At 44.0% G+C, this 24288-nt stretch overlaps 1 protein-coding gene across 4 annotated transcripts in view; it reads right to left on the bottom strand.

Moving 5' to 3' along the window:
- Positions 1 to 6336: 6336 nt before the first annotated feature.
- Positions 6337 to 24288, bottom strand: part of PYCR1 (pyrroline-5-carboxylate reductase 1) — a 29323-nt gene continuing 11371 nt past the window's right edge. For all 4 annotated transcript variants that reach the window (XM_029599062.1, XM_029599061.1, XM_029599060.1 and 1 more), the window contains exons 4-8: positions 19662 to 19841; positions 17865 to 18086; positions 15167 to 15259; positions 8283 to 8446; positions 6337 to 8018 (exon numbers count right to left, since the gene is read on the bottom strand). In XM_029599062.1, the coding sequence (XP_029454922.1) occupies positions 7856 to 8018; positions 8283 to 8446; positions 15167 to 15259; positions 17865 to 18086; positions 19662 to 19841 (822 nt within the window). In that variant the 3' untranslated portion in view covers positions 6337 to 7855. The remainder of the gene's footprint in view (positions 8019 to 8282; positions 8447 to 15166; positions 15260 to 17864; positions 18087 to 19661; positions 19842 to 24288) is intronic.

Raw genomic sequence — 24288 nt, 5'->3', positions numbered from 1 at the left:
CTCTCCACTCCTTCCGGCATGTCCACTCTGTCGCTCACAAAGATATTGAACAGGACCGGTCCCAACACAGATTCTTGCGGTACACCACTTAAAACTGCTCTCTCTTCAGAGAAAGTTCCATTTACCATCACACATTGTCTTCTGTCCGTCAACCAGTTTGCAATCCAGGTCACCACCTCGGTACTCACTCCTAAGCTTCTCATTTTATTCACCAGTCTCCTGTGCGGAACCGTATCAAAAGCTTTGCTGAAATCCAAGTAGATGACATCGAGCGCTCTTCCTTGATCCAATTGCTTGGTTACCCACTCAAAAAAGTCAATCAGATTTGTCTGACAGGATCTTCCCCTGGTGAATCCATGCTGCCTCTGGTCCATCAATTCTCCGGACTGTAGATAGTTCACTATTCTCTCTTTCAACAGTGACTCCATTACTTTTCCCACCACCGAAGTGAGGCTAACCGGTCTGTAGTTACCAGCCTCCTTTCTGTTCCCACTCTTGTGAAGCGGGACCACCACCGCTCTTCTCCAATCACTCGGCACCACTCCTGTTTCTAGGGATCTATTGAATAGGTCACACAGCGGACCCGCCAGCACATCTCTGAGCTCCCTCAGTATCCTTGGATGAATCCCATCAGGCCCCATGGCTTTGTCCACTTTCAGATTCTTTAGCTCTTCCCATACATTTTCTACTGTAAAAGGATTTTCATCTATTCCACTTCCCTCCAGTTTCTTGTGTAGAGATGGTCCTTCTCCAGGGTCTTCTTTAGTGAACACAGAGCTGAAGTATTTGTTTAAGATTTCTGCCATTTCTTAGTCTCTTTCCACACATTGATCATTTCCACCTTTCAATTTCACTATACCACTATTCCACCTTTCAATTTCACTATACCACTTTTCGCTGATGTATCTGAAAAAGGTTTTGTCACCATTTTTTATCTCCTTGGCAATCCTCTCTTCTGCTTGACTTTTTGCCGACGATTACTTTCTTCGTCTACCTCAGTTGAATCAAATATTCTTCTTTGTGCTCCTCCCTTTGGGATCTTTTATATTTCTTGAATGCTGTTCTTTTAGCTTTAATTTTGTCAGCCACCTCCTTTGAGAACCAGATAGGTTTCAATTTTCTTTTGCTTTTCTTTACATTTCTTTTTTTTTTTTAATATATAATCTGTTTTTATTATTTGCAAAGCACAGTATACAACAGTATATAATGTATAATATACAAGCAATCAACAGGCTACCACCATGATATAGCACAAGTGATAACTAACAATAGCAAATGTAACCGTGGTAGAGAAAAACTGCATTCGAAGATTCTTCGGTACATGTTCAATAAGAACAAACAACAGGATAAACTGACCAAAGAAGCACAAAGTATATGCTTGAATAGTATAAACATTATCTACCTTGTCACCCCTCCCTTAAAAAAACCCCCTTCCCTAACCCCACACTGGTAGTCAGCAATCTTAGGCTACGAAGAGACAGTGCATAGAAAATGGTGATTAACACTACTGTTGGGTGGATTAACATATGGGCAACAAATCTATACACTAGAGGTAGTAGAATTATCAACCAGCCATGTTTGGTATGGTCCCCAAATGGCCTGAAATGAAGATATATGACTATGATGAACAGCAGTAAGTCGGCCCAATTGGTATGATAAGAACAGGCGACGTTGCACCGCGACAAGCGTAGGTATCGTAACTTGCTTCCATTTTATTGCCAATTCTGTCCGAGCTGCAATAAATATTTGCAAAATTAACTTCTGTGTGGATGTATTGTATTCTTTCATAGGAGCACCTAATAAGACATGCCATGGTCTAGCCTCGCAGGGTTTACTTAGCAACTGTGAAATCCATTCGATCACCCCCTGCCAATAACTCTGTATGCGGGGGCAGAGCCACCAGATGTGCAAATAAGTGCCCTGTGCCCCACAACGTCTCCAGCAACAATCTGAAACATGGGGATAAAATCTGTGTAAAGCAAGAGGTGTATAGTGCCATCTATATAGCATTTTATAGCAATTTTCTTGCAAACCGGCTGATATAGAACACTTGCCAGCCATAAGGAAAATAGTGTCCCAGTCGCTGTCATCCAGGCACCCCGGAAAATCCAGATCCCATAGCCCCCTGTATTTATGTACTACCACTGATTTATTATTAAACAGAGTATATATTTTTGATATAATTCCCTTAATACATGGGGCATGTTGGCATAAAGTCTCAAAAAGAGTATTTTTAGATCTGAGAGTACCTTTCCTTATGCCCATTTGTATAAAGGATGCGATTCTAGCATACAATAGAAAATCTATAGTGCATCCTGGGTGTAAATCACTAAGCTGCGTTCTGGTGAGCACCTTACCCTGCTGGAGCATATGTCCCAAGCAGTCGACCCCAGTCTTCCGCCACCCGCTAAGGCCCGCAGAACGTTCCAAGCTGGGGACTGCGGTATTCGTAAATAAGTGAGTTAATAGGGAGTGATTTTCAGGTCCTACCAACGCACCCTTCCATCGGTGCCATATCCGCAGCGTGGTACTGAGAGCAAATGGAAAATAACCAAAGTTGTCCCACAACGCGGCAGGCTGCCATGGCAGCGCCGCGATAGGAAAAGAGCCCAATAGCCCCTGTTCAAACTTCACCCATTGAGGGATATCTCTGGTGCTATGTAGGGCCACCAGGGCACGCAACTGAGCAGCATAATAGTACCACATTAGATTAGGCAGATGCAACCCTCCCCTGTTTTTCGGTAGGTATAGAATAGACCTCGCCACCCGGGGGGGACGTTTCCGCCAGATAAAACCACAAATTAGTTGTTGCCATTGTTTGAGAAGTGCAGCGGGTATACAAATAGGGATAGTAGTGAAGAAATACAAGAATCGAGGGAGAACATTCATTTTAACAATAGCCAAACGTCCCAGCCAGGAAAACACCTGACGATCCCATCTTCTTAGACTCTCCCTAATCTTAGCCACCAAGGGAGTATAATTTAGATCGTACAATTGGCGAACATGGGATCCAATCTTAACTCCTAAGTATTTCAAACAGGAAGTTGCCCATATGAAAGGAAATCTACTTTTAAGACTATGCACCATAGGCGAGGGTAAAGTCAAGTTGAGAATTTCTGATTTTTCATAGTTGATTCTCATTCCTGATACCGCCGAGAAACCCTGCAACTCAGCCATCACCCCATGCAAAGATGCTTCAGGTTCAGAAAGGGTCATCATAACGTCATCTGCGAAAAGAGATATTTTGGAGTGAACAGTACCACCCCATACCCCTTTAATATTCTCGGCCTCCCGTACCTTAGTAGCAAAGGGCTCCAGAAACAGAGCAAACAGCAGAGGTGATAACGGACAGCCCTGTCTCGTACCACGCTGGATAGCAAAGGGGGGGCCATATCCTCCATTGGCCTTTACTCTGGCCATAGGGTGCTCATAAAGCTTCCGGATCCACAGCATAAAAGCATCCCCAAAACCCATTTTTCCTAATACTTTAAACAAAAATTCCCAATGGACAAGGTCAAATGCTTTTTCTGCATCTAAAGCCAAAAGCACCGCCGGAATGTGCTGTTGATGGACTATATCAACAATATTAACAATCCTCCGAACATTATCTGCAGCTAAACGTCCCGGCACAAAGCCCACCTGGTCATTATGAATTAAAGCAGGGAGAACCCTATTAAGTCTAGCCGCTAAAACTCTGGCCAATATTTTCAAATCGATATTGATTAATGAAATGGGACGGTAAGAGCTGCATTTAGTTGGGTCCCGGCCCGGTTTTGCCAAGATGGTAATCCCGGCTGTGTTAGACTCGTGCGTTAGAGTTTTACCCTCAAGAAGAGAGTTGAAAGCCTTAGTCAGGGGATCAGCTAAGTGCGAGGCAAATTTACGGTAGTAAACACCAGTAAATCCATCCAAGCCAGGAGCTTTGCCTGGTTTAAGCTGCTTGATAGCAGCCAACACTTCGTCCACGGCGATGGGTCTATCCAGCATAAGTTGCCTCGTCTCACCAAGAACTGGCAGCGGAATTGTGCTCAAATACTGCTCTATGTCCCCCGCCCTAATGTGGGAGTCCGGTCTATAAAGGTTAGAGTAAAAATCAGTGAAGGCTTTCCTAATATCCTCGGATAATGTGGTCGTATGCCCTTGACTATTTTGGATTTTAGATACCGTCGTTATGGACTGGACCGCTTTCAGCTGTCTGGCCAAGAACTTTCCTGCCTTGTTTCCTCCCTCATAATATCACTGTTTAAGAAGCATTAGCTGGTGACTAACGGCAGAGTCTTCCAGCGTATTCAATTTATCTTTAAGATGGAGTATCTGCCGGTACGTGGTGTCCGATTGTGTTCGGCTATGCAATTGGGTCAGGTCAGTCAGTTCCCGCAACCAGGCAATTGGGTCAGGTCAGTTCTTTACATTTCTAACATATAGAGTAGTTGCCTTGGTGATTGCTCCTTTTAGATTGGTCCACTGCTGATCCACATCTGTCTCGTTCTCCCATCCTTTTAGTTCTTCCTCTAGGTACTTCCCCATTTCCTCAAAGTCTGTGTTTTTGAACTGTAAAACTCAGGTCTTTGTGCTTCTTTTCCATATTCTTTTAGTGATATTAAACCATACCGTTTTGATGATCACTGGTGCTGAGGTGGGCGCCCACCTGGACATCAGAGACATTATCTCCATTACTGAACACTAAGTCGAGTATAGTTCCTTCTCTCGTGGGTTCCATTACCATTTGTTTGAACAAAGTTACTTGCATGGCATCTACTATTGCTCTACTATTTTTAGATTCTGCAGATGGGATTTTCCAGTCTACATCTGGCATATTAGTCACCAACGATCACCACTTCTCCCTTCTTACCTATCTTATGGATGTCTTCAACCAGATCTCTGTCCAGCTCTTCCTTTTGGTTTGGAGGCCTGTAAACCACTCCAATATAAATGGACGCTACATCATCTTTTTTTAGGTTGACCCATAGTGCTTCTTCCTTGCCCCAACTTCCTTGCAGCTCAGATGCTTGGATATTTTTTCTGACAAAGAACCACACCGCCCCCTTTTCTATCCACTCTGTCCTTCCTTAACAAGTTATAGCCTGGTATTGCTGTATCCCAATCATGAGATTCTGTGAACCATGTCTCTGTGATAGCAACAATGTCCAATTTTGCCTCCATCATTAGGGCCTGCAGATCTGGGATTTTATTTCCCAAACTATGAGCATTTGTGGTCATAGCTTTCCAGGTTCTCTCTTTAAGGTTATTGCTTTTCCTGGACTCCTTATGAGACTTTAGTTGAGATTTGTTATTCACTTCACTCTTTCCTTTTGCAGTTGTGCCACTGATGACAGAGTTATCCATCTCAATTAGCTTTTTCTTTTGGTTATGGATCTTGAAATTCTGCTTGCAATGGGTTTTTTTTCTCTTTTCTGGTAACACTTCAATGTTTTTCTCAAGAACTTCTTCAGTTTTTAATATAGAGAAGGCTTTTTGTTCTTTTTGCATTTGGTACAGTGTGTGTCTCCTCATCACAGAATTTGACAAGGATCAGGACCGCAGGTTATGCTATTCTTCATCTGCTGGAGTCAGAGAAATACTGAAGGATCGCAGATGGCACACTAGTATATCTAGGGGGTGCTTTTCAGCTTTTCTCTGACTCCATCTGCTGGATGGGAGGCATAACCCAGCAGTCTGGACCGATCCTGGTACATACAGTGAAAAACTTTTTTTTTTTAAACTTACCGCAGCTCAGCACTTACCGGCTGAGTATAGAGACTGTTTCCAGCTGTGAGGGAAGAGGACATCGACCATCACCGCCACGCCTGCACCCTCTGCCTTTAAGCTGAATAATCAGCTAAGTCCACGCAGGGAAATCCAGCTACTGGACCAAGGCACAGGCACACATCTGAGGGATCATAAAAATCACCTCAGGAATTCTCAACCGGGGAAGGGGCCACTTGGTATCACTGCAGGGAAACGGGGCTTTTCTTTATTCAATTTAAAATTATCCTTCCAAAATATGAAGCAATCCCCATAGGGACATGCATGTCCACCATCTGCTGGAGACTGAATACTGGCAGGATGGGGTCAATGCAGGAGTATATACTCTGATGTCAGCTTGCTCTGTCTCCATCTGCTGGCAGGGGAGGATAACCCACTGGTATTAAGTCCATCTGTCTACATGCTAGGAAAATTAAATTTGTGCAACTGCAAGGAAGCCTTCTAAATCACCATCTAAAAGCTATCCCAGACCCTGGGGTTACACAAATGCAGCAGCTGTTAACAAATTAATTCACTCACTTACTGTATAGGGGCAGAAGCAAAGAGACATAAAATGACAGTAGGCCTAGGCTTGGCCAAATAAAATTTATTATCCAAAGTCAGAGAGAGGAAAGTATAAAAACATTTGTTGTACATTTTTAATTAGCACTTTATATCATATGTAAAAAGTATCTGAGGACTAGTTCAATCTGTTTGTTCTTCTGCTTTTAGACACAATAGCGTCCCTTAATGTACACAGACTGGATCCAAATTTAAAGGATACAGCAGGAGGGAGGGATGGGGAGATTGTCCACCATGATCCTATAAAATATGCTACTGAAAAGTAACCAGAACCTGATAAAGTTCGGGTCATTTTCAATACAGTAACTTTCAAAATGCTGGATTTTTCACTTCCTTCCTTATTTGCATTCATAAAACATGTTCCTTGGTTTTAACACTAAATATTAGTCAAATAACCTTCTACAACAAAAGGTAAAGGTATTGGCCAGTGCTAGCCAGCAAAGTAAAAGCATTCCCAATAAAATCAGAAAACCAGTTTTATTTTCTAACAATGCATACAAATGTCACCTCTGTTCTCATCCACAGAAGGGGGTGTGTCTCTCTCTTCTCCACATGACACTATGTCAGCAGGCATGGGACAGTCTCGTCTCAGCCACATACCCACATCAAGCTGTTACCATCAAAAGGGCATAAAACGGGGTGTGGGTATGTGAATGTAACTACTGGGGTATGGTGACAGGTGAGTGACTGCCCGGATGCACGACAGAAAAAAAGAGTGAGAGGTTAGATCAATACAGTCACTTGAAAATGGTTATCCTTATAGTCAGAAGACAGTCAGTGAGAGCAGCACATAGCCTATGTGAGCATGTTAACAGGAAAGGACTGGACCTTGGGCCCTTGTACTGGAGCTGAAGACCATGCCAAAGGACTTTTGCTGACCCGATATTTTTGCAGCATTGAGGCCCATTATTCAGAGACCTTTCATTACAATGAAAGGGAATCCAGCAAGACCGTCTCGGATATTGTCCCACCTTCTGATAGCACTATACAAACCAACCTCAAGATCGAAATAAAATTCATGAAGTCTGTACTGAGTAGCACTAAGAAAATAGAAGAGAGAAGAGTCTTTGCAGCCCCAAAGTGTCCCCTACCCTCTATGGAGTAAATGATCACTTGCCAATAACAGGGTGTGAAAAAAAATGTGATCAGCAGAGTAAGTTCTGCCAAAGTGCCATGTCAGACATCCATAGAGGATGCCACTCTGTGCCAAAAACCCTGGGGGGCTCCTGTCTAAAGCAGGAGAGCTGGAAATCTTTCCTCCAGCCCGAAAAAGCGCAAACTGAAAGGACGGCGCCTTCCCCTGCTTTTGCGAGGGGCCTCGCGTATCACACGGGCTCCTGCCGTGCACAGCACAGACGTGACAAGTCACTCGTAGGATCCAGTTTGCGCAGCATGCCCCTAGGGATGCAGGGGCAAATTAATTACTGAAAAATGTCTTTTCTAAAGAAATACAGAAAGGAGAGAGAGAACAGCTGAAGAATACTAAGAACTCTGACCCGGGATGTCACACTCTGACAAAGCCCACTGCTCACTTCCTTCTGCCCCCGGGATACTTGTTGTTGAACAAACTGACTTTGGCTCCACTGGAAGAGGTGGAGATGGAGGGAGACTCTTGCTGAACCTTACTGAGCGTGGTTTTCTTAATGGCAGCAGCTGGGATTTTCTCCTGATCCGCAAGGAACTGGAGCTCTCTGCAGGAAGAGAAAGACAGTAGGTGTATGAGAAAGACGAGGTCCAGTGGGAGACAGATAATGCCTAGAAGGCATACAGAACAACTAAATGAGAGAAAGAGACAGAGGGGGAACCCTGGGCATGAGAAACACTGTTCTCATTTGTACAAAGAGAGGAGTATGGTCCCAGCACCACGCGTCACCGAGGAGCCCCGGGAAAGGACTACGGTCCCAGCACCATCTATCAGTGAAGAGCCCAGTACCAAGAGAGGCAACAAGACTCACCTGGTCCTGATGCAGGAGGCTTCCACAGCATTAATCAGCAGGGAGCGAAAGCCCCCACTTTCCAGAAAATGAAGCGCATGGATGGTAGCACCCCCAGGTGAGCAGACATTGTCCTTCAATTGCCCAGGGTGCTGCTCGGATTCCAGTAGCATTTTTGCAGCGCCCTGTATCAGTAAATCAAGATCAATAGATTATTAGCTTTTTATCCATCATCACTCTGGGAGGTGAGGTCAGGATGGGGAGGGGTGGGGGGGAAATCACCTTTGGATGCCTTACCCAAGTGATCTAATGAGGACAGGGATTTAATGCCGATGTTGAGTTGTGTTTGGACAGATCATGCACCGGGTCTGGGTGGAGGTAAAAAGTTGTTCTCAATTTATTCAGAAAAGGTACTGGAAACTAAATGATGGGCTTCTAAGGGATTAGAGAATTTGTGAACATATCCAACAGGAGATTAAGGATTATGGGAGGGTGAATGACACAGGCAAGGTAAACTCTTCAGTACTTTGGGACTGCTTAAGAAGTGTACTGAGGGGCAAACTGATCTAAGAAAGATAAACATAAGAAGAACTGGAAAAGGCCCATAAAAGACCGGGTTTCCAATAAAATTTTAGGGCAATTAGAGTGCTTACGGGCACAATTAAAGGAACTATTGACAATATTAATGTCAATATGCTGCTGGTAAAGCAAGCCTACTCTGAACATGGGAATAAAGCTTTTAAATTGCAGAAGCAGATGACCCAACAAATTCATAATGTAGGGATAGGGACAGGCAGATATATTTTGAGTGGATTTCAGGAAAGGTTATCAAGATTTATATTCAGCAGATAAGCCTATAGGACAGAGCTTTCCAAACTTTTCATGCTGGTGACACAGTTTTTAGACAATTTCATGACACAGTAATTCAGTCTACTAGCAAACCAGAGGTTAAAGGTTAAACGAACAAAATGTATTTCGACAATGTGTATGTTTCCTTAAATATATACATAAATAAAATGTTTCAGGACACAACCTATCTTGTGAAAACCTTTTATATTAAAAATATATTATATACCAAGAAACATAACATAGAAACATAGAAATGACGGCAGAAGAAGACCAATCATTAACCAAGATTAATGTTATTGTTATAATATGAGTAACAATAATAAAACAAAGTTATTGTGTTATTCAATTTACCTCTTTAATGAGATGTATGAGCTTGATGGGATATATTTGAATATTTGGTGGAATATTAGATAAAGACACTCGCATTTTGTCATCAAGCATTTTTAAGCTTCCACATTTCAATGTCTTCAATGTCTTCAAATTTGTCATCGTTGAAAAGGATACTTCACAAATGTATGTAGTGGAAAACTGCAGAAGAATTTTTAACGCTTTTTTTACTTTATGTTTGGATGCATTTTTGAAACATGAATCCAAAAGTTGTCAGTCACCCTCTTCATGCATCATTAATAGGCTTTGATTATTTATTTCAGCAAATTCTTCTTCTTCAATAAGTGAAAAGTCAATCCTTGCAGTTGAAAGAAATGGATTTCTGATCCAATCATAATCTTGGATTTCAATATTTGGGAAGTAGTGATGAACTTTCTCTCCGAGCAATGCTAAATGGTCAACAATTAGAGAACTGATCTCACATTTTAGCTCACAGCAGTTTTGGAAAACATTTCAAAATTTCCTTCTGTCACATTCCTTTTCCAAATTGCCATCTTGTCTCTCATAGCACAAATTTTATCTACCGCTGTTAAAATTCAATTTACCTCTTTAATGAGATGTATGAGCTTATTGGGATGAACACATCTTTTGAATATTTGGTGGAATATTAGATAAAGACACTAGCATTCCGCCATTTTTAACAGCAGCACAAACACCTTCCACTGCCAGGCACATTGTGAACTAACACAAAACACACTCAAAATCTATACTGCAATCCCATCGTAACATAACAGTAATAACACCAAGGACTCAAACAACAATAACCCTACCTGTGAAAAAGCAAGGGTAAATATTACACTGGGTCCTAGAATATCAATACACCACCTACTGAGGAAACAAAACAAACCCGATTGCTATAGATCCCTATACAGACACTACATGCTAGCAGAATCTCTCATGGTCACACACAGAGCAGAGAGACTCTCACCAAAAACAGAATACAAAATAAAGGAGCACAAATTAAACAAAAACTGAAATGGAAACCCCAAGAAGCCAGACTCTGTGTATTAACAATGGAAAAACAGAACCACCATTCCTCAAAACAAAATCAAGAAACATAAAGCATCAGTTATAATAGAAAAACCATACTAATAAAATAATATTTTACAACTACTAATAAATAGAATTTCTATTAACTAAAATCATATACATTTTTTACAATTTCCCAAACACCAATTAAATATTTCAAAACAGCACATATATCAAATAACACCCAATAATTAAAACTAATAAGGATTTTAAAAAGCCCCTGCTGTCCATACATGGGAGCTCTTGATTTCCAGTCACCCTGATATTGTCGAGGATTAGGAGGTTATCCTCTCTCACACAGACTCACATGTCCATTCTCTCTCACACATACACTGTCACATACATACACATTCATGCTCTTATACCCACCATAACCTCTCACTCTCACAGACACTGACACACTCTCAGGCTCTAAGACACTCCCCCCCCCCCCCCATACACACACAAACTCTTACTCCCCTGGATTTAGTCATACATACTCATGCTCTCACTGGCTCCCTCACATACACACAAACCGCCAGGCAGGCTCCCATTCATTTTCACACCACTCCCTCACCATCCCCCAGGCATTCTCACACACACAGACCCCCAGGCAGGCACCAATTCATTCTCTCACACACACATACACCACACACAGGCAGGGCACCATTTCTCACACATACAAACCCCAGGAAGACACCCATTCATTCTCATACACAGACACACCCTCAGGCAGGCACCCATGCATTCACACACATACACCCCCAGGCAGACTCCCATTCATACACATGCACACACTAAAGGCAGACCCCCCTCTCTTCTTTTGCCAGCAACCTCGGAGCATCTCTCATTCCTCTGCTGCCACTGTCACTGCTGCCACATGGCTATTGGGGAGGCGCTGATTGCTGCTACTGGCACTGAAGCCCATTATGCTGCCTCTGTGCAGGCCCCGTAGGCTTCCACTTCCTCCATGCTGATCTCGTACATTGTGAGATCCGCATAGAGAAAGTGCTACTCTCGCACATTTCCAAAGATTACATGTGCCAATCAGTAAAAAGTAATTTTTTTTTCTACTTTTGCTGTCTGATCTTATTTTTCTAATCAGTTGGACACCAGGAACATGGTTTTGAGAGTTAAATCCTTGAGTGTAGCCCACTGTAGAGGCTTGAAGGGCACCTTGCAGAGAACCCAAAGAACCGTTAATACTCCAAGAGGGACAAGTAGCCCGAACCGGCGGATTCAAATGCTTGGCCCCCTTGAGGAAACGAACGACATCCAGATGAAGCGCCATCGCGTAACCATCAATGGTGCCTAAGAGGGAGATAGGGCAGAAACCTGAACCCGCAAGGAGCTGAAAGACAAACCCTTGGAGAGACCTTTCTGGAGGAAGGAAAGGACCTGGGATACCGGAGCCTTATGAGCCGATACTCCAGATGCCACACACGCATTTTCAAAAACCTTCCAGACCCGGACATAAGCGAGAGAGGTAGATGGCTTCCAGGCCCTCAACAGTGTGGATATAACTTCTTCCTTATATCCCTTCTTTCTCAATCTTCGCCGTTCAAAAGCCAGACTGCTAGACAAAAGCGATTCACCTGATCGAAAAATATGGGACCCTACTGGAGAAGGTGTGGGAGATGGCAGAGGCGAAGAGGGCCATCCAACGCGAGATTCAGCAGATCCTCAAATCACGGTCTGCGGGGCCACTCAGGTGCCACTAGGATGACAGGACCCCGATGGAGTTCTAGTCTTCTGAGCACCTTTCCCACCAGTGGCCAAGGGGGGCAAACGTACAGGAGAATGTCGTGAGGCCAGGGAAAGACCAGCGCATCCACTCCTTCTGAACAGTGCTTCCTTCTGTAACTGAAGAACCTGGGAGCTTTCGCATTGTTCATTGTGGCCATCAGATCAAGTGGGGGGGGACCCCACCTGCGGATGATCAGATTCATCGCTCCATCTGACAACTCCCACTCGCCAGGGTCTAGTCGCTGGCGACTGAGGAAATCGGCTTGAACATTCTCCTTCCCCGCAATGTGGGAAGCTGCTAAGCGATCCAGGTGACGCTCCACCCAGGCGAAGAGCTTGCTGGCTTCCAGAGCCACCAGGCGACTCCTGGTGCCTCCCTGCCGATTGATATAGGCTACCATGGTGGAGTTGTCAGAGAAGGTAGCCTGTGAACGCAACAAATGGGCCTTTAAGCCCTCCGGAACCGGCCAGCCCCGACAGATATATGCCGATGCAATCGCCTCCTTTAGCCAGCGAGCGATGGTAGCCTTAGGAGCCTTGTTCCCCTTAGTGGGTCCGCTCCATAAGAAAAAGATGATCAGAGACCCGAAACTCATTTGTGACGTCTAAATATTGCACTAGCACTCTTTTCACATCAATGCGCCTTAGGTCTCCGCCAGGTGTGCTCACAATGTCATCTGGAGAAAAGGCAGGTAGCTCTGACTGATTTAAGTGAAAAGAGGACATATTCTCCTTCTCTTGCTGTTTACCCTTTGTTTTTGTTTTTTACAGCAGAGAGTGCAGGGGAATGTGCTTCCTTGACAAGGCACCCGAGGAAAGGATGTCCCGGGGCAAGGCAGAAGGCTGAGGGGGAGTGACTGGCACCACCCAGTATCGCCCCAGTAAGAAGGTCACCGGGAAGGGAACTTAGGCTGAGTGAATCAAGGGGCAAAGCCCCCCTAGGAACCCCAAGAGCGAGGGAGACAGGACTGTCTCCCTGCACAGTCACCCAAATGACAGAAATTAAAGCCTGAAAAATCTTTTTTTTTTTTTTTCCAGGGAAATACTTCACACAATACTTGCTTGAGCTTGCCCCCAAAGAAAAGAACAAAGAAGAAACCCTGAAAGGAAAGGGCAAGCTAACAGGGAGCCGCAGGGTGAGCTGTCTGGCATCTGCTGGAGACAGACGAATACTGAAGGGTAGGCTCTGTCCTGATATAGGATACCCTCACAGTTTTGGTCTGTCTCCATCTGCTGGACAGGAGGCTCAACCCATGGTCTGGACTGATCTGGGTACGTACAGGGAACTCGAGCTATCTAAATCCTTGACTTTGGAGGGGGAGTGGCAGAGAATGGGGGGTGGAATTTCTGTATGAGGGATTAAATGACTATATTGGGAAAAATTACTTATACCTAAAGTATCTTAATAAAAAGTAAATTTAAAACAAACATTTAGGCCAAAAATGATATAATGGCTAGCTCAGTGCCCCTTACCCACAACAAGTAAAAATGTACTTATCTCTAGCGCTTCCTCATCACCCCTCCCCGTCCAACCCACAAGCCCACCTCTAACCCTTCCGTCCACCCGCCAAAGCTTGATGTGCTGCAAGAATGGCAGTACAGTCCTACCACTCCTGGCAGCTTCCAGCATTGCTCTGACAACAACGAAGAAGCATAAGATTACAGTAATGATAGGCCAGAACCACAATCCCAGGAGCGCTTTGAGCTTTTGAAAGTGGTGAGGAGGGGCTGCAGGTAAGTAAATTTTATCTCTGCATGGAGCAGGCTGCCAAGCTGGCCCATATATTTTTTTGGCCTAAATGTTTGGGGGGAGAATGTGGGGGGCACTCAGGCTGGCAGACTTTTTTTTTTTTTTTTGTCACTGGGGTGGAGGGTGAGGGAATTGTGCCACCATGGCCCACTAAGCTGCATTTTCTTTTTACGCTGCATCAGCACCACTTAACTGGCTATATTCTTATACTGGTACACATTCCCAAATAATTTTAACCCTGCTACTACCCTTGTCTATTCAGCTAATTCAGCTTTGCCCCTGAATGACTCATCCTTATCCGGATAAAATTTAGCCTACTTAACAGGCCAATGCAGTAAGATGCATGCAAAAAGCAGGCATCCAATAGGAGCGCCCATAAATATATATATGCTGCAAAATATATACATTGACTTGAACAGGGAAACCTAAGACGCAATAGATGTGATACTAAAGAGGTGAAGGACACTTATCACAACTCAGAGGAACAATTTTTTAATGTTGTTTTATGATTGTGAATTAACTCCAGTTCTGGAGGTGGAGTGAAATGTCCTCACGTTAATGTGCAGCCTTTGGGCGCGCTTTCCTGCATCAGGTAGCAATAGCTAATGTTTTCACTTACATGGAACGTAAATGAGTTGGGTGCTACCCGGTATGCATTTGTTAGGACATGCGTTGTAGACGCGTTTATCTCTTTACCGCATCGGAGGCTATTATTGCGCACATGAAACGCGCGCTCAGCCACCAGTAAACCTGTGCACTACGCTGGACGCACCTTATTGCATTGGCCTGTTAAGTGGTGCCAATATTCAAAAGTTGGAATTTATCCAGATAACATTTGAGTTATCTGGATAAATGCCTTTGAATATCAATCTCTTGGAGATCATTTTCAGGTTAAGAAAGTACTCCTTGTGATCCAGCAAACCTCAAAAGAATAAGCAGCAGCACTATAGACTACCCATTGGAGGAGAGAGAGCCATCTGTGGGTTCTTCTCAGCACTATAAACCATCCCAGGACCTGGGAGTGACATCCTATGCATCTTGGGGTAAAGGCGGTTACTCATTCTAACCTCACAAATGAGACAGAATTTTCAATAACTGCTTTGAAGAAAGAGGAGTGGGGGATTAGCTCCTGCCCTTCCTATCTTTTCCAAGTTATGATACTGACCAGTAAAGCCTGAGCCCCAAGCCGCACAGCCAGCCTGCGAGGAAGCCCCATCTTCACCCCTCCGTCTGCCAGTGCATCCAGGGCTGTGAATGCCTGGAAACCAAAGACAGAAAACAGTTATTAAAATCAGGGCAATCAGAACTCGCCACAGTTCAAAGATGCAAGAAAAGGGGAGGAGAGAGACAAAGTGAACTTACAGAATGGGACTGGAAGTAGAAAAAACAAAAACACAAAAGGGAGAAAGATGGGGAAGAGACAATGTGCAGAAGAGGGAGAACACAAGTACACACAGAAGGGAAAGAAAAAGAAAAAATGCATATATGGAGGGCTGTGGCAAGGGAGGGGAAGAGAAATCACAAAATGGGGGGGGGGAGATGGGAGACAGCAGAGAAGAAGGGAAGGAGGAGATCTCTTATTGGAGGTCTGCCCCCAGGTACTCATAAGGGAGTGCCCAGTCCCATAACCTGATGACCTGCTGACACAAAAGGTTGGACCATGTTCCTGCCTGCCTGGTCTCAGTTCAGGATTACTTGTCGGTCTGTACAAGGATATCAGATTTCTCAAGGTCTATGAAAGTATAAAGTTCTTCATTTTAGAAGATTCTTGTGTACCTGATTTCCCAGAAGGAGCATGGCAGAGGAAACACAGCCTCTCTAGGTGAGCTCCAAGCTTAGTCTGGCTGCAAGTGAGGTCAGACTATTTAAGATGGGTTTTGGTATGACCTATCCTGAACTCCGTGTGATTCCTCAGCCCCTGCCTGACAAGTGTCAATCAGATTGCGAGATAATTAAATGCTGCCCTAATTGTGGAGTATCATGTCAATCTCTCTCAAAAGATTTCACTATTTGATTATTGGTTACTTACTGTCAAACTAAACTAGAGGCAATTAAGGGGCCAATGGTTTGTGAAAAATCTCAGGTCCTTGGGAGTTTAGGCTAGGATTTTAGCTAGGAACTCCAGACCCAGTTCAAAGGAGATGGAAAATTGAATGCTTCATAAGGTTGATAGTTTATTATCCGTAAAGGTGGTACAAATACTATCTTTAGACAATATAGGGTCAGTTGTAACGAGATGGGACAGTTTCTCAGAGATGCTCCAAATTGTTAATCCGAGTACCACAACCTGTCCTCTAAATCTTGTTCTACTGCTTTGCTGAAACTCATTCAAAATGATACTGTAACTTTTATTACCAGATCTGTCACTTTATCTCTGCTCTCATTCAAGAGATAGTCTGTGTGTCCGGTTCTAAAGAAACCATTGGCTGCTCCAACTATTCTAACTACCATCCCATCTCGTCCCTGCCCTTCCTTGCAAAGATAATTGAGCAAGTGGTTTTTTGCCAACTCTCTGAATTCTTGGATGAGTTTTTTTGTTTTTTTTTATATTTTATTTATTTATTTTTAGATTTTTATATACCGGTGTTCCTATATGAAATAAAGATCACATCGGTTTACATTGAAACAGAACATGAAAATTGCCAAAAGGCATTACATAGAATAAGGTTATGAAACTTGGAACAGTGTACATAAGTTCAAAATTTAACATTTAATTAAAATTAAAATTTATATTAGACCAATACCAGATTGGGTTCTGTAAATTCCACAGCACAGAGATCTTTCTACTTTCAGGACTAGTCACAATAGGAAGGGAATTCAATACACACATGGATTACATTCCTACACTTCTTGACATATCAGCTGCATCCGATACTGTTAACCATACAATTCTCCTTTCCCATCTCTCTGCCCTAGGGTTGGTGGGCCCGGTATTGAACTAGTTTAGATCCTCTCTTTAACAGAACATAAGAAATGAGAATAAATTCCAGGATCTCCAACTGGTCCGTGTTCCCCAAGGCTTAGCTCGCCAGCTGATCCTATTCATATTTACTTGACACTGCTGTGTCAGCTGCTTGGGAGGGTCCACCACTGGATTTAAAAAAGTAAACGGGCTCTCACTGAACAATATGCATTTCCCTCTCTCCACCATCAGAAGTTGGTTAAGACAGAACAAGATCTCCTTAAACGTAGATAAGTCTGAGATTATGAGACTCTCTCCTTTCCTCGCCAATGACCCACCACCACCCCAGGCCCTGCTTTTTGATGGACCCCGCATCCTGATCTCTGAGAAAGTTTGAAATCTAGGAGTAATATTAGACCCTCCCTTATCTATGCACCCACGCATTAAATCCCTTGTTCAGGTTTCATTTACCAAATTATACCTATTACTTGATCATGAAGCCTTCCAAACTGTTCTTCAATCTGTTGTACTGTTGGTCCCATTTACATTGTCTGAATTTCAATCCAGTGTTGAATCTCAGATGACCAGTTTTAACTTGTTCGTGTCAAGTAATTTATTTTTATTTGTTCTTATCAATGCATTGTGTTTGTGAATTGTACCCCACTCCAAACATAGGCGAGACAGGTAAATATTTTAAATAAAATTAAATTTCTAACACCCTGTGATGCTGTGGCTACTAAGCTTATGGTTTATCCAGTACTTATTTAACAATATGCTCACTGGGCCAGGATGGAAATGTTTCTTTGAGTGTCTTTAATGGCTATTCTAGAGTTTCTATGCCCTTTTTTCTGTTTTAATTTAAGTGTTTTATATACCGTCATTCCATGTGAGAATCACTAGTTCATAACTGTTTTCTCTCAAAACTTGCATTTTTTGCACCCCACCCCCCACTTTCTCATACGTAAGCAGGTCCGCTGCCACTGAGTCCCGTCACGGCGTCGATCAAGTCCTCCTCCACTTCTGTACAGAAGCCAACGCTAGCCATCAGTTGCTCGAGGAGCTGGCCGTCCTCCACTTCAGCGTGTGTACCTGTGGCATAGACTGTGGCGCCCTCCCGCACAATGACCGGTGTATTGGTCATACAGCGGATCACCTTGGGAGCAGGATGGAATGAGCTCAGTTTCTGTAGAGAGAAAGAGAGAGAGGCAGAATCTGCCACCAATGCAGGTGCTAAAGGCCCTATTACAGTCATGACTTGTGATGGAAAGCAGTGAAGAGGTAGTTAAATCCTTTTTTGGCATTCATTCATTCATTCATTCATTCATTCATTTATTTATTTAAAGGCTTTTATATACCGGAGTTCATGTACTAGTACATACCACTTTGGTTTACACAGAACCAATATTGGAAAATTACATCAAACAAGTGGGTATAAAACAACAAGGCTAACTTTGTAGGAACTTAGAACTTGAGGTAAAGGAGAGAACAGGACCAAGTGGTAACAGATCAATGCAAATAGCTAAATAATAAATACAAATTCTTACAATAAATACAAATGCTTACAGATTACAGTCTTCAAAATCTAAGTTTACTTCTTCAGAATAATGTTTAAATCTACAAGAACTAACGGTTACATCTTCAAGGTTTGTAGACTTCAAAGCTGAGGTTACATCTGACTTAAAAGGTATTGGAGTAGCATGCTGTAAATTTAACGATTGGGAATATGAGACCAAGAAATACAATTAAGAGTTGCGGCATCAGACATCTGGTTAACATGATTATGAAATGCGTGAATGAGTCTAGTTCTGGGACGTGGCTCTGAGTGAAAACTTTAAGTGAAGGCTTTTGTAAAGAGCCAGGTTTTGAGTTTCTTTTTGAATGTTCGAGTACAGGTTTCAAGACGAATGTCCGTGGGGAGGGCATTCCAATGGAGGGGGCTGGCAGTCGAGAATGCACGTTTCTTGAGTGAGGACTTGGCTGAAGGTACGTGTAAGGTGCCTAAGTAACTGGTTCTGATTGGTCTTGATGATGCATGTGGACGAAGTGGACAGCTTAGATCAAGCGATGTTTGGGAATGGATGGTCTTGTGTGTTATAGTTAGCACTTTGAAAATGATTCTGGATCTGATAGGGAGCCAGTGTAAGTTTTTTAGTATGGGTGTTATGTGTTCACCTCTGCTGGTGTTAGTAAGAATCCTGGCAGCGGAGTTCTGCAACATTTGTAGAGGTTTGGTGGTGATGGCTGGAAGGCCTATAAGCAGAGAGTTGAGACAAATCTAACAAATGACTAAGTCCTACAAAATGAATGAACAAACAAACATTTTTTGACTCTGCTGATCAGCAATGGCTGCATCTGCAAATGAGTTATTTAAATAAGTCAGGATGAAACCGAGGTGCTTGCTTTTAAATGTCCACAAAGCACCAACTTTCAGATAACACACTTTTTTTTTTTGGTTAATGGGCCAAATGGAAGTTTCTTGATACTGGAACTTCTACTGCATATAATACACAAGTTTTGCATGAATACACCATAAGCTAGCTATATGCCAAAAAAATAAAAATGCACATATTGATGTAAATTCAAATATAACACCACTTGGTTTCAGGGAATGCAGGGCATTGAATAATGAGATAGTATAAGGCAGGAATTACACACAGTAAATTGTGTCAGTATTAGCTAGGATGGCACCAGTGTTGAGTGACAAGGATTATGTGACAGAAAGACATATCACTCCAGGTATTGCCCTTCCCCCCAGTACCTTCTCGATGGAGCTTATGGTGACTCCAGCCGCACAGGAAACCACGATGTGACGATCCTCAATATCAGAGCCAATCTCATCCAGAACAAAGGGAATTATGGGAGGTTTCACAGCCAGGAACAATACATCACTGCTCTTCACAGTTTCTTTATTACTTGTGGTGAAGTTTATGCCAGTTTTCTGTAATAATTGTAGAATAAAATACATCAAGCAGCTTCCACTACGTGTGAATCCTCTCATGGTACCCACATCCTCTGAATATCCCTCACTAGAAACAACCAGTTTATAAGTGACCTGAGTCCAGTATCACCCTCAAGCACCTCATCCCCACAGCCATGTGCCCCATACCCTAAACCCACAGTCGCCCTCTACAGCTATGTCCACAGCCATGTGCATCACACCCTAAAGCCCCATTGCTTCCAATTCCTCATCCTCACAGCCATGTGAGTTGAATTAGAAGGTGAATGTTGACACAAAGCATATGATTGGAGACCATGAATATGAATGCTGATACTGTAAACCATTGTGATCTTCTTTTGGAACAACAGTATATAAATAAATAAATAAATATGCACCAACCCCTAAACTCCTATTGATTTCAACTTATCCCCTCAGCCATATGCACCACATCCTAAATGCTTCATCATCCCTAATTCCTCATTCCAGAGGCATGTGCACCACAACCTAAAAGGAAAATTGGTTCTTACCTGCTAATTTTTGTTCCTGTAGTACCACAGATCAGTCCAGTCTCCTGGGCTTTGCCTCCCCTCCAGCAGATGGAGACAGAGAAAGTTTTACTGACACTGCCACTTAACACGAGGTGCCATCTGCAGACCTTCAGTATTGAACTGTACCCAAGCCAGAAGAAAAAACAAAAGCAACACCTCAATTAACTAATCTCCCCCGAATAAGCAGTGGGAAGAGGAAACCTAGGAATGCCAACTGCATCCATACAAACTTTGTGTAGTACTAACAAAACCTGTGCCATTCTTCAGAGTAATCACAACAGATCGAGCAGACTCTCCAATTCCTCCCCCTTTCCTCTAGTGGGTGGCAACTCTGGACTGATCTGTGGTACTACAGGAACGAAAATTAGCAGGTAAGAACCAATTTTCCTTTCCCTATACATACCCAGATCAGTCCAGACTCCTGGGATGTACCAAAGCTTCCCTAAACAGTGTGGGACTGTGAGAGTCCCTCTCGAAGCACACTTTCAAAGCCCATGGCCTCTGGAGCCTGGACAACCAAATGGTAATGCCTGGCAAAAGTGTGCAATGATTTCCAAGTAGCCACTCTACAGATCGCCTGTGGCGAAACTTGATGACAATCGGCCCAAGAGACCGCCTGAGAACGAGTAGAATGCACCCCTAGCCCCTCCAGAACAGGGCGACTGACAGATACATGCAGAACTAATAGCCTCTTTCAACCAACGCGCAATGGTGGCTCTTGATGCCTTATGATCCTTTTGGCACAACTCCATAGCACAAAAAGATGATCTGACAAGCGGAAGCTGTACGTAACCTTCAGGTAGTGCAACAAAGCATGCCTCACATCTAACCATCGCAACTCTTTAGCATGAGGCATCGCAGGATCCAAAGTTGGGAAGGATAGAAGCTCCAGTGACTGATTTAAGTGGAATGAGGATACCACCTTTGGCAGAATGGACAGAACCATTCTCAAGGACACTCCCACATCTGAAATTCTTAAAAAAAAAAAAAAAAAGGCTACCTACATAAGTCCTGAAGCTTGGAGATTCAGCGAGCCGAACATATTGCCACCAGGAAAACCACCTTCAAAGTGAGATCCTTCATAGTAGCTCACTTCAAAGGTTTAAACGGAAGCACACACATGCTCTTAAGGACATTAAGATTCCAGGATTGGCAAGGCTTCTGAACTGGAGGACGCAAATGTTTAGCTCCACGAAGAAAATGCACAATGTCCGGATGTGCTGGCAGAGATACTCTTCGAACCTTGCTATGAGGGCAGCCTAAAGCTGCCACCTGAACCCTGAAGGAATTAAAGGTCAGACCTTTAACCAATGCCTCCTACAGGAAGGCTAAAACATCAGCCGAGGCTCGCAGAGGACCAACATTCTGCCCCGTATACCAAGACTTAAACACTTTCCATACTCTCACATATGCCAGGGAACTGGAAGACTTTTTAGACTGCAGGCAGGTAGTGATGATCCCTTACAAATAACCCTTATTCCTTAATCGCTCCCTTTCAAAAGCCAAGCTGCTACACAAAAGCAATCTGCCTGATTCAAACAAATAGGTCCCTGACACAGTAGATTGGGCAGATGAACTAACCGCAACAGACTTTCAGGTTGACCAAGATGGCAAACCACAGACACCTTGGCCACTCTGGGGCAACGAGAATCACATCACTTGGATTGACCTCTATTCAACGCAAGATCTTGCCGACTAAAGGCCAAGGCGGGAACACATACAGAAGGACGCTCATTGGCCAAGGCAGAACTAAGGCATCCACCCCTTCTGCTCCTCTTTCTTTTCGTCAACTGAAGAACCACAGGGCCTTGGCATTGTGAAAAGTCACTATTAGATCCTTACATGGCGTGCTTCCTCCAATAGCTCCCACTCTCCGGGATCCCCTTGTGCAGACTCAGAAAATGTACTTGTACGTTGTCCGTGCCTGCTATGTGGGAGGCTGCTAGTCACTCCAGGTGCTGTACTGCCCAGCCAATCAAATCTCAGGCTTCCTGAGCCACTGCCAGGCTTTTGGTGCCTCCCTGTCAACTGATGTAAGTTATCGTTGTCGCATTGTCCAACAAGACCCTCACCGGCTCTCCCCTCACCAGAGGCAGAAACCCCAGAAGGGCCAAACGTATGGCTCTCATCTCCAAGTGACTGATGGACCAACAGGATTCCTCCGCTGACCACCAGCCTTGCACATACTGGTTCCAACACACTGCTCCCCACCCGGAGAAACTGGCATCGATGGTGACGATCATCCAGGTCGGGATTTCCAAGTCCACACCCTGCCTTAACTTGTCTGGCAGGAGTCACCAAGAGACACTGGACTGAGTAAAATCCATAAGTGGAAGCAGAAGCTGAAACTGCTCTGACAACGGGTCCCAACGGGATAGTAAAGTCAACTGTAGAGGCCTCAAATGAGCAAATGGCCATAGAACCAAGTCAAGGTGGAAGCCATAGACCCAAGAACTTACAACTAATCCCGTACCCTTGGTACTTGCTTCTGCAATAATCCGTGAACTTGCGCTTGCAACTTGGAAATCCAGTCTTCGGTGAGGAAAACCCTCCCCACCTTAGTATAGAAATGTGCCCCCAAGAATTCCAAATCCTGGGAAAGAACAAGATGACTCTTGGTCAGATTGACCATCCAACCCAGACAGCGCAATTGGTTGAGAACTACATCCACTGCCTTCCGACAAGGGATCTCCGATTTTGCCCGAATCAGCCAGTCGCACAGATAAGAGCAGATCAGGACCCCGTCCCTCCGGACAGCCGCAGCTACCATGCCGTCCTGGGCACAGTGCAAAACTGAAAACACTCCTCCAGAATTATGAATTTCAGATATCTTTGATGATCAGGCTGGATTCCGATGTGCCTTGGTCAAATCCAGAGATGCCAGGTACTCCCCTTTGTGCACCAAGGCAATCACCAAATGCAGGGTTTCCATCTGAAAATGAGGAACCTTTAGAGCTACATTCACCTTTTTTAAATCTAGGACTGGACGGAACGTGCCCTCCTTCTTGGGGACTATGAAATAAATGGAATAGAGGCCCATCCTCCACTCTCCCAGGGGGACAGGCAAAATGGCCCCGAGCTTGCAAAAATGACCAACAGTTTCCCACACTGTCAGCCTCTTTTCTCGATAAGTACACGGGTAGACGAGGAACCGATCTCTTAATGGCCGAGCAAATTCTAAAGCATAGCCTTGACTTATCACACTGAAGACCCACCGGTCAGACGTGATCTTGGTCCACTCCTCATAGAACAGAGTCAGCTGGCTCCCCATTACCAGATCTGAGGAGTGGACCAGCCCTGCCTCATTATGCGGTTTTGGTTCCACCTCCACTGGGGGAAGAGCCATCTCTGCTTGATCTAAGCCCCCAAATGGACTGGTTCCATGATGGCTGCCTACCCAAGGACTGTCTCTGAGAACTACCCAATGCTCTAAGTGGCCGAAACCGACGATTGCCTCTGAAGTGGGAACGGGGAGGAAGAGAGCCTTTCACTTTCGGCTTATCTTCCAACAATTTATGGACCTTTTTATCACCGAGAAACTTAATCATCTCCTCCAGGTCTTAACCAAAAAGCAATTCCCCTTTAAAGGGCAAAGCTTCCAACTGATACTTGGATGAAACAGCGGCCGACCAATTCCTCAACCAGAGGAGCCTCAGAGCTGAAACTGCCAACATCATAGTCCTGGAGGAGGTCCTGATGAGATCATATAAGGCATCCGCACTATACACCACAACTGCCTCTAGATGTTCTGCTTGTCTCGTCTCAGATTCAGATAAGGACCTTTCCGCCTGTAACTGTTTCACCCAGCGTAAGCCAGCCCTCAATATAAAACTGCTACACATAGCAGCTCGAACACCAAGGGCAGACATCTCAAGAATCTTCTTGAGATGTACCTCCAG

The sequence above is a fragment of the Rhinatrema bivittatum genome, chromosome 4 (genome assembly GCF_901001135.1).
Source record: "Rhinatrema bivittatum chromosome 4, aRhiBiv1.1, whole genome shotgun sequence".
Classification (NCBI taxonomy): domain Eukaryota; kingdom Metazoa; phylum Chordata; class Amphibia; order Gymnophiona; family Rhinatrematidae; genus Rhinatrema; species Rhinatrema bivittatum.
This window is presented reverse-complemented; position numbering and strand designations above follow the sequence as displayed.